This window comes from Corvus hawaiiensis, chromosome 1 (genome assembly GCF_020740725.1).
Source record: "Corvus hawaiiensis isolate bCorHaw1 chromosome 1, bCorHaw1.pri.cur, whole genome shotgun sequence".
NCBI lineage: Eukaryota > Metazoa > Chordata > Aves > Passeriformes > Corvidae > Corvus > Corvus hawaiiensis.
Genome location: NC_063213.1, coordinates 42,972,996 through 42,990,522, shown reverse-complemented (window position 1 = coordinate 42,990,522; position 17,527 = coordinate 42,972,996). Strand labels below are relative to the sequence as shown.

Genomic DNA, 17,527 nt, shown 5'->3' with positions numbered 1-17,527 from the left:
CCTCTACAACCCACTTACACTCTGTGACCAACTGGCCTTTATCCAGCTCACTCACAAGGTCATGCTTCATGCTATGAAGCAATCAAGACATTGTTTATATCCATCTATGAAGCAGTCAAGACTTGTTCTGTTAGCAACGCATTTCTCAAGTTTTTAGCACTCTGGCAATAATGAGCCAACCTCTAAGCCTTTATCAGTGGCCGTTCGGTGTTTAGAAAAGTTAGGCAAACTCCCAATGGCAATTCAGGTTTTTCTGTGTAGGTCCTCCTTTCAACTCATCTGACTAATAGCTTTGGAAACTGGTTCTTTCGAAGGATTAAACCAGGACTTGCCTGTGTGTGTGATACCCGGCTCCCACCCCTGGCACCTCAGTGGCCTCCTCAGGCTGCACTGCAGTCCCTAGAGGACTGGTACAGAATCATGGAATAGTTTGGGTTGGGAGGGACCTTAAAGATCACCCAGTCCCAAAGCCCCTGCCTTGAGCAGGGACACCTCGTACTAGAACAGGTTGCTCAAAACCCCACCCAGCCTGGCCTTGAACACTGCCAGGGATGGGGCATCCTGAACTTCTCTGAGCAACCCATTCCAGCCTCACCACCCCCACAGTAAATGGAAGATGGAAGATGCGGGGTCGCTCCCAGGGGCTCTTGCCCTGGGCGCTGGGGAGAAGCGGGAGATGGGCAACAGCCTACTGACGAATGTGGCTCGCCTGCCGCGGGAGCGGCTGGGCGGAAGGGAGGGAACGGGAACAAAAGGAGGAGGGGAAAAGGTGGGAAAGAAAGGGAGCCACGTGACTGGCGCGGGCGAACCGGAAGGGCACGCCGCGTGCGGGCGTGACGTGGCGGCGGCGGAAGTGCGTGTTGTGTGTGTGAGTGTGTTTTGGTCGGGGCAGAGGCGGCGGCGGAAGTCGGCGGCGGGGCTGGGTGAGGCACGGCTGCGCCCCCGCCCCTCGCCCCCACCGAGGAGCCGCCTCCCCTCTTCCCCCTCCTCCGCCCACCCTGCCCCGGCGCGCCCGCCAGCCCCGACCGACGCGCGGACGGACGGACGGACGGACATCGCTGCGCCGCCGCCCCGGCTCCCCCACCTCGGCCAGGTGAGGAGGCGGTGGCGGCGCGGGGGGGGCCCGGCGGCGGCGGCGAGACGGCGGAGGACGCGCCTTGTCCGGGCTCCTGCCGGCGGCCGCTCCCCTGGCCCTGCGGGAGCGTCGTGCCGCGGTGTGGGTGGTCGAGGTGGGCAGCCCGCCGTGCGGGGAGGGGAGGCTGCTCTCTCCCTTCCCGGCGCAAAATGGCGCCCCCGGTTTTCCCACTTCCCCTTATTCCTGTGCCTGGAAGGGAGCCGCGGGGGAGGGGAGGTGGCGGGGGTGGTTGGAGGGGCTGGGCCCGGGAGAGCGGGGATCCTCCCCTGCGTGCGGGCGCTCCTGCAGAGAGGTATCGCTGTCTGGAGCCACCCGTGAAAGCTGTTCTCCTCGAGTTGCTTGTGAGATATATGAAGGGGGAGGTTGGGTGATGGGTCCCTCGCTTTCCCTTTCACTTGCGGCTGGAAGAAGGACGGTGAACTAGGTGGGAAGTAAAATACTCCCGATTAGGCGTCGCCATCGGGGGGATCGCGACAGGCCTAGTATGCTGGGTATCTTCTGCATTGCACTGAATTGGATCTAGACACAAAGCTAGGGTAGGGTGGAGGAACAAACCTAAGCTTTTTTATGTTTTAGAGGAGAGCTGAATGGCATAAGAACTATCAAAATGTTCCAGACAGGACCATGAAAGGCTGTTCTCTCAGCATTTTTAATGATTTTTGGTTTTTTCCTACCTTACACTTCTTTCAGATCTTGGGGATGGAAATGAGAGGCTAAAGAGCTAATTAAGCAGCTGAAATGAATCAGTTTCTTTCATGTAATGTTCAGCCCAAGTAAAAATCATGGCATTTTTGAATTTTTCCAGTTTTATAGTGACTCTTCAGAGTTACAGTCAGGCTAGATTGCATGTAGGTATTGTTCTTCCATAACGAGAAATGTCAGGAAAAGGTAGATGTTGGCTGAAGTGAGGTGGCTAGAGACAATGGTATTATAGTCATCACTTACGTTTCCTGTATGATAAACCGGTTTATCTGAAAGCAATTGGTACCATTCATCATTCGGATGAGCTTATGAGGTGGCTATTACCTTTATTTGGAAGGCTGTAATTTTTTTGCAGCAATTGTGTTGATTCACTTGTTTTACTTACAGTCTCATTATGTTTCAATATAAACTGGCTTACATGTGACAAGTTGTCCCTGTTACTATCTTGACCACTGCAGTAAGGTGTCACAGTAATTCTGCTGAACCTGGAAAGGAGTAACAGACAATTTGGTTAGTAGGAGTGGCTAATATATAAGGATTTTTAGTTACTTCTTTTAAAACATTCAAGAAAGTCCAGTATAAAGAAATTTAAAGTAGATAGATAATGGTTGTAGCCTCAGCATTGTATGGTTTGTGTCTGTTAATGTAGTGTATAAAAGTTGATTAGTAAGAAACACTGTTGTTTGCTATGAGATATAAAAGTGGTGGAATGTTCCAGTTTTAAATTTATCATTAATTTTTTCGTGTGGCTTTTGTATTTGATAATGCATTTTATCACATTAAATGTAGGAACAGTGCTCACTGTCTTAATCTCTTCAGTAGGCTGGCTTTTGTCACCAGTGTTACTTTGATACTTCTGTATTAGCTGTCTTGTAGTGGAAAATAGGCCAGTGCCTATGCTTACATGACTGAATTATGCCATTAAATTGTGTGTTTGTAGGTGTTGGCTGGGGCTGTTGGTATTTTGCACACAGACTCAAGCATGATAAGATTTGTGTTCAATCTGTTAAAATCTTAGGACTCTTCTGTAAATAAAATTCAGACTATCTAACAGCATACAAATTTCTCTTCTGGAGTGATGAGAATACCCAGCATCTGGTAAATTAGTTGGTGGGGTTACCAGGAGTACTTGACAGATAATGTTCTCCAAGCTTTGTGTTCTGGCATTTCAGCATGAACCTGCTGTGTCTTGGGGAGGATGTTCAGGAAAGAGTGAAAGTTCTGACTTAGCAGAGTGACCTATGTATTTGTAGTGCTCTAGACTGCAAAATGGAGTTCTTACATTAAACTCTGTAAAAGTAAGAAAATCTCCCTCATTTCCATCCATGTGAAGCCATCCATCTCAGAAATCTTTATAGTATTTTCTTTAGCACATTTTTGTATTAGTAGATCTCTTGCATAACTCCCATATGTATCAGTTCAAGAGCTTGTTTCAAGTCAAGCAGTCGTGTACTTGCTTTTGTGTAGGTGAATGAACATGTCTTACCAAGGTTTTCTTTCTTTACATATTCCAAATATATTGATTACATTGCATACAAAATTGGGAGGGGAGGATAAGGGGAAGAATATTAGTGGATTTTTTCCCAGGAAATTTTCACCAGAGCTCAGTTTGCATTGCATATGTAGGGTACTGAGTGTAGTATTCCTCCCAGTTCTCCAGGTTTGTATTTTACTGATGAATTAAGGAATAGGAGAATGAATGTGACCTGAGACTTGGAGTGTGCATGGGGGACTGCAGCATTGAAATCTACTTCTGAATCTTTGTGAAACGTTGTGTACTCAACTCACAGATGTGGAAAAAAACAGGCCAAAACCATTCTGTAGTGGCCATGTCAATCTGCAGTACTGTTTCTCTTTGGATTAAGCAGATACTTCCCTTGCTTATTGTGTATGTATGCTGCCATGTTGTGAACTTTAACTGCAGGGTTTCGACATCATCTGATACTTCAAAAGATGATGATTTTCATATACACTTAGAGAAGGTGTTAATGAATTTTTTGATATGTCAAAATCATCTGGATGTGCTCTATCAGGTTTTCAGTCTTGCATTTGTTTTTATCCTGAGCTGTTGAAAAGTGGATGGTATGACTAGTAGTTTTTATTATTAATTTATGAGATGTATTGATGTGACTGTTGAATGAATGAGGTTTGCAGTATGTTTCTCAGATGCCCTTCCTCTCAGGTACTGTGGTCTGCTATCAGCTTGACAGCTGGTTATTTTTGTACATGCTATCTGACTGTCTAGAATGATTTGGGGGGGGATGCTGTAAGAGTGTAAACTTTGAAGTTCTCTGATAACTACAACTTCTGTAGCTTGGGCATCTATAAAAACCGAACTAGATATTTTTCTTGACAACCTGTGTCAGCTTTGTGTTCTGAAGTAGTATTGCAAGGGGTAGTAATTACTATTTTATAAGTGATAAAACTCTGAATTAACTACAAGCTGTAAATACTCAGGTGAAACTGATAAATATTACACGAGTTAAATCAGTCTTTCCTGTTTTTCTCTCCTACCTCCTTTTGCTCTCAGTGTGGGAAACAGCAAGCAAAAAAGCAGTCATAACAAATAACCTGTGCAGTGGCTTGCTTTCTTCGCTGTGTGTCATCTAGAAGTCACTTGCTCACAGGAGTACTAAGTCACATGGTCACTAGATGTTGTCCTTATGTCTTCATGAATGCTGCAGAGTCTGGAAAAACATGGGATGTATTAAGATTAAAGGGTTTAAAATTATTTCATGGTTGTCCAAACACACTGGAATGCTACAGCATACAGATGTTTTTTTTTTTTTTTTTCATTTTAAAACAGAAATAACTTAATTGTCTTTATTACTTTTCCAAAGGAAAAGATAAACAAATGGCTAACAGTATTCTGAACCACCTATATTCTGGTTATGCCTTGCCGCTTTCTCTATTGTAGTACAATTACAGAGAGATTAACTGTAGTCACTGATCCATCTTTATCCAAATCACTCCACAACTTCTGAAGCCTATTTCAGCAGCATGGAGGGGGAAGAGTTTTGCCTGAGAACCAACACACTAGTAGTGTAAAATTGTTGGTTTATGGTGTAAGGATGAAAGGTGTGGTATTTTTAAAATAACTGGATCCATTCCTGTATTCTGAAACACTTCACCAAAATTAGTTTAATGAATCAGAATCTTAGAGTTAACATGGTACTTAATAAGAATGGTGATAGGATTTGCAGGGGCTTTTTTGCTTCATTCTTTCACTGTGGAACACTTTCATATGTTTCTAAGAATATAGAGCTAAAATGTGATACTAGTTTATGTTGTACAACTAAAATTTTAAAAATATGTATTTTTGATTTAATTATGATGTAATAGTCAAATAGAACACAAACTCAGGACAGAATGCAAAATTGTTATCTACCTTGAAGAAGGTAAATTATTTTGAGAGATATGAGAAAAGGAGCAACATGAGCAAATAGAAGTGTCTAAGATGTTGAAAATATTTTTAAGACCTGTATTCTGTTTACAGTGAGAATTAGAATATCTGTTTTTCAGCTGTAATGTTATTCACTATATACTGCTAAGATTTTTGTTCTCCTTTATTCCATGAATATTAGTTTGTAGGGGAGTATCTTGCTGAAGGGTAGGGTTCTGATAGACTGCTCAAGGACTTTCCAGAGAAAAGGTTCTTCAGGACTTGAGTTGAGGGAAGGGGAGGGTTAGGAAGGAGATGGAAGGCTTAGCATCTGAGCTAGGCCTGTAGCAAACTGGAATGCTCAAGTGCCTGATCTATGTGCTAAGGGGTTTGAAATAGGAAGATGGCTAAAGATTACTGCTTGGTTTAAAATGTAGTTGCTTTGTCACAAGGAATAAAGAACAGGAAGTCATTTGAAACTATTATGTTTGCTTACTTTTTTGCAACATATGTTTAAAAACATTTAAAGTATGTTTTGCGGCAGGAGCGTATACTCTAACCTAACTTGCGTCCTACATGTTAGAAAAACTGTATCCCCACAAAGTGTGCTCAATTCAAAGAAATAATCAGCTGGGGTAAGACAAAATTATAGGCTGGCTTGTGGGAGTCTTTTATTTTGTATCTACTGTTAAGTGTGTAAAAGCATAATGATTAGGGTCAGAAGTGATACCAGCAGAGTCTAAAGGCTTCCCTGTCCATATGAATAAGTACTGTGGGTGGGTATTTTTAAGCATCTGGAAAGAAGAGTAGGCAGCCTAAGCAATATGCTGTTCATACTTGTTCTTAACAAAAATCTCTGTTGTTAATATTGATCTAGGAGACGTGTAAGTATTGGAAATAGAAATTAATCATCATATGGTAGTTCTCTGGTGGTTTGTACAAAGCAGCCTGGAATTCTTACTGGTCGAGACAATTGTTTTTCGTATGGAAGGCTTCACTTTTGCTTCTTAGTACAGCTGTTAATTTCAGAGGGTATTAATAGTTTGTATGTGAAGATCTGTACTCTTATTTAAGCAAACTGTGTTTGATAGATGGGATAGAAGTGAATTGATGAACTATACTTGCAGAGAACTTAACTGTGGTGTTTGAGTTTTCCCAATTTGCTCAGTTTTTTGCTCATCCTTCAGCAGTGCTGACTTTGGAATATTGGTTAGCAATAGCATAATTATGAAAAGTTTTTGCTTCTTGTCATTTGTTACTTTACTGATAATTTGAAAGTCTGAATTTGTTGTGTTAAACATCAGTCTCAATTTGTTAAGAAATAACAGGAGACTGAGGTCTTGCAAGAAGAAACATAATTGGATTTTAATGTCCTAATTTGAAGCTTTAATGGCAAGACTAGGAGTTGAACTGGTTCATGTGTCATAAATTCTGGCTATACTTGACAACTTACCAGTGATGGTACCTGTACTCTGGCCTGTTGACTTTAGTAAATATTAGGTCAAGTTATATATTATATATATTGCATTAGTGAATGAGACTTTTCTTACTTGGTTTGTAAATCTAATGCATCCACTGTCTTTTCACGATTAGGTTGTTACTGGCAGAAGAACAAGGATTCAGATCTCAGTGGAACTTGCTTTCAAAAGCTGTTGAAATAAAGGACTGCTTTCTAATTTGGACATGGCTAATCGAGGAGCAACAAGGCCCAATGGGCCAAATGCTGGAAATAAAATTTGCCAATTCAAACTAGTACTTTTAGGAGAGTCTGCAGTTGGCAAGTCAAGTTTGGTGCTTCGTTTCGTAAAAGGACAGTTTCATGAATTTCAAGAAAGTACGATTGGAGGTGAGAAAATTATCCTGTTAATTTGTTTCATGTTGAGTTTTTATATTGTCCTTGCCCTTGAAAACCTTTAATGTAATTGCACTTCTAGAGTGGGTCATTGACAGCAAGGATCAAATCTGAGCCCTGTGTCAGTAATTGAGAACTATAACTTTCTAAGTTAAATGTAATTGGCACAAGGCTGTAGCAAACATCCTTTTCAAGTGGAGGTAGTAAATGTGTTCTTGAACTGGATAGTTTTGAAACCTGGGCTCAATGTCATGTTTTGTTTGTAAGTGGGTGTGTGGCTCTTTTAATTGTGCTGTATGCTTACTGCATGAAATAACTGCTTAGTAAGAATTATGAGCTTAGTTTCTATGAAAAAAAAAAAAGCAAACAGCATTGCATCTCGCAAAAAGCTTGTGTTTGTCACTTACGCATGCTGGCTTTGCTTTTGGTATTGGAGAACTTGATACATTTTTGGATATATTTCTGTGCTAGTAATCACAGAATTTATTGAGCTGTTTTTCCATTTTGTGACTTTAAACAAAACAGGTGCTGGCTACTAGAACTAAAAAAAAAATCTGTTTGTCTGTGAACAGATTTTATCATACTCTTCCCCTTGCCAGATTTCTTAAGTTACATTGTATTTTGGAGATGTTTGTGCTTTGAGCTGCATTCCTCCTTGGATAAATTTAAAAGTATCCCAAAACTACCCAACAGCATGCAGACTTAAAGTATGGATTTTATTAATTGATAAATACTCTCCAGTAATTGCTGTTGCAGCTTGTATGAGTCAGTCTGTTCCATTGTAATATTTATGTGAAGGCCTTTCAGTGGTCTGTGTGCCTTCACACACCAACAGTTGTTGAAATGTAAAAAACTCCACAAAGCTTACAAAAATAAATACAAGCTGAATTTCATTGCGTTCTTCTTTTCCCCTATTTCTAGCTGCTACATGTATTTATTCTTTGTATCTGTCAGCATAAATAGAGAACCACATATTTTCTACTTTAGTAATCTTACTAATGTACACTTTTGGCTTTAGGCATTTTATCATGGCTCGAGGATAGGTGCTAGTATGAAAGTTTCTGTATTCTCTGATACTACACGGCTGTGTGATAATATGGAGAGCATTCTCAAAAAATATGTAGTGAATTAACTTTCCAATATCAACAAGGTTTTTGGTTTAAAAAAACTGTTAAAATTAAGTGAAATTCATTGTTCCATTTCAGTGATCTCCAATTCATTTAACTTCCATTTAGTTTTTTCTTGTTTTAGTGTTTGGCATAACCCAAACCCTGTTACACTGTTCAAAATCTAAACAGAGCTTAAACAAGAGCCTAAGTAGGTATATGATCTTTAGTGTAATCTTATTAAATTGTGCCTCTTCTATATGACATAGAAACAATGAAATGCTATATAATACAGTTGAGAGCTATTAAATGCAGCAATGTTTGGATTCAGAAAAGTTTTCTATAGAGAAAGCTGTCTTAGCTGTGTGGCTTGTAGTTGCCCAAGGCATAATTTTCTTTGTATACAGAAGGGCCTTTTAACAAAGAGAGGCTTATGTGCATTGTGAATCTGGATAAAAACATCTGAAAGGGAGTGCAGTTAAAGGTGGACATGTTGGATGGTGGTGGTGTGGTTTTGCCACTTCAGACTGGTGTAGCAAGGCCTGTTAGTTGCTTAAGACAAAAGTATGGCTGTTAAAGATGATGGCCTTTAGATAATTAACACAGATGATTTATTGTCAATTTACTATGGCCTTGGCAAGATGCAAGAAAGTTATGTTTTTTGCAGAAATTAACTGATGTTTTAAGGTAGTTTAAATGTTCCTTTTGACAAAAACCAGAGGATTGCATAGAATAAACCACTTGTTTAATTTTCTTTCCAAGTACATACCTTCATTTAGGGAGTGTTTTTCTGTTAAGAGAAAAATGTCTGTGAGAACTTCAAAATCCGCTTGCTTAACATCTTGTCTGTGCCTTGGAGAAATAGAATACTGAGCTGGTTCTGGGGAGGAAGTCCTTAGTTTAGTGCAGGATGTATAGTGTTTTTTCACTGTTTTGTTTCCTGGCTGCTTAGAGAGCTGCCAAGTGGAGCCTGTTCTACCAGTGTTTGTATATGTAGCATTTAGAGAGATTTATGTTGATTTAACATTGGAACATCAAAGCCTTTACTGTCTCCAGCCTGCCTGCTCATCTGTGATGGATGCTAATACCCCTGAAGCAAGAGCACCTGACCGCTTAAGGAGTCAGCTTCTGGTCACAGTTTAACCCCAGCCAGCAAATAAATACTGTGCAGCTGCTGCTTACAGCTGAGACAGGGACACTTCTGTATGCTAGTTACAATGTCCTTTACAGAGCAAGATTGGCTTCATTTTGGTTTCTGTAATGAGTTGAGTTGAAGGTTGCAGCAGTTTTGGAATTGTTCATAGGCTATGATGTCTCCAAATATGTAGGACAGGATAACATCCCAGGTATGCAAGTGTTACAGGTCAGTGTCTCTTCAGACATTAGATTTAAACTGGCCACAGTCCATCACTGTGCCTAGTGATCAGAGTTCCCACTTCAGCTAAGTAGTGGGCTTTCCTTAGTTTTGTAATACTGGTTTCTGTGCTGTGTGGGCACTGGCCTCCATACTTCTGATTGTACCTTGACCCAAATGGAAAAGTTTTACTAGGAGTAACTGTTTGAAGACTTGGAATGAGTTACTTAGTATTTTCTGCAACTGGAAGGCCATTATTTATGGTAATGTATTCAGCTGTAGTAGGAATGGCTGCAAGTTTCCCTGAAACTGCAGACTGTTGAAATAATGCTGAAATTAATTCTTGAGATCACTTGCAAAGTCAAAAATAGAGCTGCTTTGAGAACAAGAACTTACAAGAAGTGCTTCTTTCTTGCAGATCTGTTAGCTAAGGTAAAGTTGTCAGGAGCTGAAAATTAAAGTTTTAAGATGGTATTCAAGTAACATAAATGTGTAGAACTGCAAATATCTCAACTGTTGGATTGTAGCATGATGGGATGCTGTTACTGGTGCTCTGTAATACATTTCATTCTGCTTCAACAGACTTTATCTAGAAGGTTTAAGAGAAGGCTTATGGTTACTCAGATTCACTATTACGAAAAAGGGAATTCTTGCCAATTTTTGCTTTCTTATGTCTAACCTGAAGAAAATCTTGTTGTTTAAATAACTCCTCTGTGTTGATCAGTTACAGTCTGTCAGCTAATGCTTGCATCAAACCTGCTGTATTTTAACAGTAGGCTTGAATTGTTTTGCATCTCTGTGAACATAACTATATGTGAATATAGAGATATAAGCAGACTTCTGGTTTCAGCACCTCTGTCTTTTTTGTAGCTGCTTTTCTAACCCAGACTGTATGTCTGGATGATACAACAGTAAAATTTGAAATTTGGGATACAGCTGGGCAGGAGCGGTACCACAGTTTAGCACCCATGTACTACAGAGGAGCACAAGCAGCTATAGTGGTGTACGACATTACAAATGAGGTAAGTACTGGGTTACAGAGGCACAAGGGGAATTTAGAAGTTACCGGTCTTGCACTGATCTTTACTTATTTTTTTCTCACTGACTTGTGTGAATCAATTAATTGTTTTGTAGAATCATAGAATGGTTTAGATGGGAAGAAGCCTGTAAAGGTCATCTAGTCCAACACTCCTGCCATGGGCAGGAATGCCTTCTGCTGGACTAGGTTGCTCATTTCATATTGCACTGTGTGATGTCAGTTTGTGTCTGTAAACTTATCTGGCTAAAAGACCATTTCTAGGGTTGGATTGTTTGGGGTTTTTTTAATATCAAAAAGACAGAAAGAAAACAAATCCTCTTGTAGAAGTGTTTCTCACCCACCCTTAAGTCAGTTCACGGAGTTTGAGCTGTTACTCTCGTCACATTGCTGGTCGCACTTTTATTTCTGACAGTGGAAGATATTATTTTAACATTGAATATTATTGCAAATTTTGATTAAGATTGGAAGGGTAGCATAAGGTATTGAGACCAAACCCTAAGGTTATTAGATTTCTTTTTATTTGAACTTAGATCAGATAATCTTGGGTTGTTTCTGATAAAATGAGACTTAAAACCCAAAACTTTAAAAAAACTCAGAAATCCTGTACCATAATGAACAGTCTTCAGTAATTAGAAAGTAATTTTGAGGCCTTTTCAATATAGCTGTTCATATACTTGTTTCTTCTAGAGAAACTGAAATTCCCATTTTCTCTCTTAACCACTTCTTTCCTTACTCTGTCTACACAAAGATCTTCCTACCTACTTACTTCAGCATTATCCCAGCTAAGCACAGTTGAGAACTAAGGTAGGAATGTTTCATTTTAAAGGCTCAGTTTGGCAATTTGGAGTGTGCCTTTGGACTAAGGTAGCAGCCTTGCATTGGTGTTTTGTGCTTGAAGTGTAGATAACAGAGATGGGGATCATAGATGAATACAAAAGGATGACAAAACTCAGTTGCATCATTTTGCGATCATTAACAGGAGTCCTTTGCCAGAGCGAAAAATTGGGTCAAAGAACTTCAGCGACAAGCAAGTCCTAACATTGTAATAGCTTTAGCAGGAAACAAAGCTGATCTAGCTAACAAAAGAGCTGTGGATTTCCAGGTATGTACATAACTTTTGTTCATAGAAATTGCATTTTGTTTGAATAGATAGTAAATAAACCTAGGGGGAGCTTATATGCATAGCCTGGCTAGTTGTTATGGAGGTCATGCTGTTAAATATAAATGTCAGCTGAGACTAATTAAATAATACATGCTACCGAAAAACCTACTTCTGTACAAGTAATATGGAGGAATAGACTTTTTGGAATAATTAATTTGACTTAGAGGAATAATTAATTTATTTGCATATCTTTCAGGCTAATTGAATATCTGTTCTTTGATGTGACTTTTTTCTGTCTTCTACCCAAAATTACTGGTAACTAGAGTTTCAATGGATGAGATAGCAGTAACTCTAACACCAAACTGTTCTGTCTGGCCTGTCAGACAGAGAATTTTGATCATCATATGATACAAAGCTGGTTGATGTGCCTAACTTGCTTAGGTTGTACTGTTGAAGAAGTGTTCAAATTTTAATTGAGCTTTTCATGGCATTTCTTTTGGTTTAGTGATTACATCTGTGCTCTCACTGGTATTTTATCTTCTAGAAGGTTTAATCAAGTAATCAGAAAATAGCTTCCAAAGTGAATAAAACTAACTGCAGGTAGTTTTGGTCCATTCATGATAGACTGAATTTGAATTAAGATAGTATTTATTAGTCAGTAATTAGTCATTAATTTACAGTTTTTAATCTGTGTTTGGGGTCATGTGAGATACAGCTGCATATAGTAATGAATCCTTTTGTAACTATAGACTAGAGTTGAACTATGAAGGTTAGCAGTGGTTTAGGTGTTTTTCTGCCAGTCTTCTAATCTTATACTTTCATGACAGTTGACAGGAGACTTCGGTGTTTTATGAAAAATTGTAGTATTTAACAAAAATTTCATACATGACTGCAGTCAATAATGTAATCAAATTTAACTATATTTTGAACAATTACAGTCTTAATGTTTTTCAAATGTTAGGGGGTCTGCTACTGTGGATTTATGGGCTCCTTGTGGGTTTGACAGGCATTTCTCATTTCAAATCACATATTAGATTCCTAGGTATTTGTTAATGTGTTGTTTCAGATATAATTACATAGGTCTTAGCAGGTGTCACTTAAATAATTGTAGAGTGCTGTAGATTATTCTTATCATCATAGGTGTTCTGTAATTCAGCTTTTTTTGCAGATTTCTTATTGAATGCAAAGGCAGTTACATAATCATAAGAAGCTGTAGATTCTCAGCTGAATTGACTAATAAGAAGTGGCAAAAATAGTAAAGTTCGTATGAGCAGAGTATCAGATGAAAATTCATACTGAAAAGGGAGGTAACATGGCAAAATACTTAATACTGCTTATTTGCTGTAATTATGAATTTGTATCAGGATAATGAGACTGTTCTGATCCATCTGCTGCAGTGCTTGAAAGATTCAAGATAGTTCACAGACTGCCTTTTTCCAGGGTAATAATGGACTTGCTGACATTTGATGGCACTTTCTGAAGCTTATTTGTACTTGCTATCACAGCTAGTGTTCTGCATTGGGCTTGTATCTTCCATAAATATTTTCATTTATTATTTAGTTTTGCCTGAGATTCTTCCATCTGGATATTTCTAAGATTAGGAAGGATCTTTAAGATTCCATTTCTAGTTGTTTAACTGCTTGGTGGAATTGTAACTTTTCCATAACTGGTGAATAACATATTGTCAGATGAGTGTTTCCGCAAACTGTCTTTCTTTCCCAAATGCTGTAGAGATTGTTCCTTTGTAGCAATTGAAAGTACAGTGTGTAATGATTGTCTGAGTTTAAATTTTTTTTTTTAATGAAGTAATGTATTCTTATTTTAACTTTCAGGAAGCTCAGGCTTATGCAGATGACAATAGCCTATTGTTCATGGAGACGTCTGCTAAAACATCTATGAACGTAAATGAAATATTCATGGCAATTGGTGAGTTTATGAACAAACTGAGAACTTTAAGGGGAATAGTTTTCATGAGATTCAGACCATGACAATCTTCCTAACTTAAGATCTTTGTTTTTCACCTAAATTATTTCTGGCATCAGAGTTTCCTTAGGCCCTTTTATTTGTTTAATTTTGTTTAGGCACCTATCTGTCATCCACAAGCTGTGTCAAAGATGGCAATGTGTGCTTCAATTCAGTGTCCAAGTTATAAGTAAAGGACACTGCATGTTAAAAGTAAATCTACTGATACATTTTTAGACCTGACATAATCTTATGGATTTCTGTAATGATGCTAACGTGTAGTAGTGAGTATAAACCAAGAATTTTTGTGTATTCCATTGATATACCCAAAATTGTATTTAATTGTTAATAAACTTTTGAAAGTGGAGGAAAAATAATTAATTTTTAGGCTGGGCACTAATCTGTTTAGTAGTAACCTTAATTATAGTAGATGCTTTGCTAGTGGATAATAGTAATGTATAGCATCAAATAATTTCATTAAATCTGTTTTGTATGTTGCATCTCTCTAACCTACTTTTGGTGAAAAAACATCATTGATATTAAAATTAAATGTTTTTAAAGAGGTCTTAATCTTCTGCTTTTTAAGTCAGGAGAGCAGAAGGTAATTTGTGGTGTCCTTCAAACTTCCAGCAGATGCAAATTAAATTATCACTATAGCAACACTTTATTACAAGTACTTGCTTCATATTAACTATAAATACTTGAAGAGGGGGGATAGACACAAACACTTAACTGTCTGACAGGAAAGTATATTTTTCTCATGAATGTTCAAGATAGGCCTGCATTTAATGATACAGAAATGCTCAGTTACACTGTTCTGTGTTTCGCTGGTGAAATTTCAAAATTAATGTGTTTAATGGTGCAGTTTGCATCCTGTAAAAAAAAAAAATCCTCAAAAACCTGAGGGTTTTTTCTTTTTTTGTAATTTGAGATGTCAGTAAGAATTCTTCCCTCTCTGTATTTTAATGAAGTCTGCAAAGTAAATTTGAGGAAAAAGATGCCCACTTAATAACTGTCTTTTGTCTGCAATGTTGTTAGGCCATGTGAGTATTTTGCATCAGTGGGGTGAAATTCAGCTTTGTCAGGGCATCAGAACAAGATCTGTGCAGCAGTAGACTCTGAATGAAAATTTTGATGAGGCTCTAAGTATCGCATGTAATTTGGAATGGCCTGCAAAATGTGGATGCAGTTCTCAGGACCGTGTGTAAATATGATCTTAAAGCGGAGAGAAAATGAAAAATGAGAATGTTGAAAGAACTGTTGGGTGCAAGCTGCAGCTGCTTGTAAATTGACTGCTTCAGCACTCATTCAGAACTTCCAGTTAAAAAAAATAATATTAATTCAGCTTTAGATATAGTTCTAGAATTCAAAACAACATTGCTCTGAAGACATTTTTCTGTTGGTGCACAGTCCCTTTGTACTGGCTCAGCAGCTTAGTACTGTGTGGGTTCTTGGGTTTTGTCACAGATCTGTAGAACAGCCCAAGTTGGAAGGGACCTCAGAAGATCCCTGTGGCCCACCCTTTTGCCCAGCACCCTGAGGTTATCTTGGACCACAGCATGTTGATGTGGTTTTTTTTGGCTGTGTTTCATTGATTTTAGAAAAAGTTGTTCTTTAAAAAATTGACAGAAGTAACTACTTCGGGGGGTAAACCAAACTGTGGAACAAGAGTGGTTGTTGGGTCCTGGTAAGATAGGCCCATGGAAGTCCTGTTGTGTAGAACTTAGCAATTTTCTGATGGAGAGAAATCTAGGAGAAGCTACTGCTCAGAAGGGTGACAGCTTTCACCCTTATTTTTTCATGTTAAGACTGAGGAGGAACCTTGGAGCTACAAGGGCAACAAAGAAATTACCAATCAATTGACTCATAAGAGCTGGACAGAAGAGGCAGCTTGAAAAAAATAGGAGAGGCTTGATCTGGTGCTGAGGGCCATTCTATATGTTTGCAAAAACTCATTTCTGGCTGGATATCTGGGAGCTGTTTGACCCATTTCTGTCTGTGTTTTGTGCCTTTTCAGTGTTTCTGTATCTTTTTGCACTAACATCCTGATCTTAAAGCCTGTTCTGTGTGGGTGGATTCCCACAGGAGCTGTCATATAGTGGCATAGCACACCTGTGCAGATACATTTTACTGCTCAAGTTACCAATGTATTTCATTCCTGGAAACCATAGATAAGATGCTGAGCATTAAGAAGTTAAGTGTCTTAACTTCTTTCATTACCAATGCACTGAATCAAATCAGATTATACAGTAAGTATACTGATATGCGTATAATGTGTTGTTTTGTTTACTCAGGTGATTTAATCTTAGTAAAATCTCAGGTTTAACTCTTATTTCCTGTTCATCTTACAGCAAAGAAATTGCCCAAGAATGAACCACAGAATGCAGGAGCCAGCTCTGCCAGAGGAAGAGGAGTAGACCTTACTGAACCCACACAACCACCCAAGAGTCAATGTTGTAGTAACTAAAAGAGCAATTGCTTTAAACTGTTCTGAATATTCTTCTGCTTCCTAACAGTTAATAACCATGGAATTGGAGTGCTTAACCTGGTCCAGTACAAGCTTCCAAACAGCGAAGAGACTTATGATAATAGTCAAGTTCATGATACAGAGTTTTCTTTTGACCTAAAATTTTAACATGCATGTATCCACCACTGGCTGCAGTGTTTCAGCAGTAGAGGAGAGATGGAAGCGGAATAAACTTCCTTCGGTTGAAAGATTTTAAAAATAATTTGTTATTATTAGGGGTGTAGAAGAACTGCTTTCTGTGGACCTAATTGGCCGGTTCCTGTAGCCTCAATACTGATCACTGTCATAATAAATAGAATTGGGTCTTCTCATAATTCTCAATTGTGCTTTAAAACCTCTTTAGAAACAGGGTCTAAAAATTACTTAAACTTATTTGCAGTATTGATGCAACCAGTTGTTTCTGCAGATATCCACTGTTTAGTTATACATTCCATAGTTTAATAATTTTATTACAAATAATACTTGCATTAGCAATTTTAAGAATCTTATGCTTGCCAGAAAGTGGAGTTTTAGTTGGTACACTCTATGTAAATTATATCAACCAGTTAGTTATCTTAACGAATTAGTGATGAATCAAGTCTAACTTCATTTCTAATCTGTTCAGAGGGTACAGACCAGTAAATTCAACTCTACAACTTAGGATATAGGGTTTTTGTCCTCTACAAACTGTAAGAGCTCTTCAAGTAAAGCCACAACAAACTCGGTGTCTGTGACTTCTTTCTTGTTTCTGATCATTGCTGGCCATTACAGTTTGTTTTTCCCCTAAGGAAAAAAAATAGTGCACTAACGATTATGTACATCCAACTTGATTTTAAATTTGGATATTAATGTACTGTAAATAGGTACTCTGCATTGTAGTCTACATTTGTTTAATACTTTCTGTAATATTTAAGAGTTGCTTAAAGGTATACAGAATGTACAGTTACTTAAAGCTAACTTTTTTCCTCTCTAATCAAAGGGGGTTCTGAGTTCTTCCTTTATGGCTAGAACAGTAATAAATGATGCTCCTGTATCTGTAACATAAGTACTGCTGTCTGTCAGTAATGAACTTCGCAACTTTGTTTTCCAAAGTACATTTTATTTTGATCGGTCCAGTATATTGCACTAATTCTTTTAGTTATTTTCATTATATGAAATCTACAAGGTGTGTCAGAAGAGATGAATTAGTCTATTTAAATGTTGAACTGATAGAAACTTACTTGTGCAGATTTTAAATTTGCAGTAATCTGGGTTTAGCAAGAAAAATGACAGTTCACCAGTGTTTAGTTTTATATTGAGGTGCTCAGGTTTGAATAAAGTGGTTTAAAAATTTTTTTGTTTACCGTTTCTTATTGAGAGTTTCAGAAAGTTTTATCGCATTTGTACA

The 17,527-nt window shown here is 38.4% G+C and overlaps 1 protein-coding gene across 1 annotated transcript; it reads left to right on the top strand.

Moving 5' to 3' along the window:
• The first annotated feature begins 873 nt into the window (after window positions 1–873).
• Window positions 874–17,472, top strand: RAB5A (RAB5A, member RAS oncogene family). The gene is made up of 6 exons (XM_048302137.1): window positions 874–1,093; window positions 6,813–7,065; window positions 10,402–10,553; window positions 11,550–11,672; window positions 13,505–13,598; window positions 15,986–17,472. The coding sequence occupies exons 2-6, from the start codon at window positions 6,903–6,905 to the stop codon at window positions 16,099–16,101; spliced, it is 648 nt and encodes a 215-aa protein (XP_048158094.1). The 5' UTR covers window positions 874–1,093; window positions 6,813–6,902; the 3' UTR covers window positions 16,102–17,472.
• The last annotated feature ends 55 nt before the right edge of the window (window positions 17,473–17,527 follow it).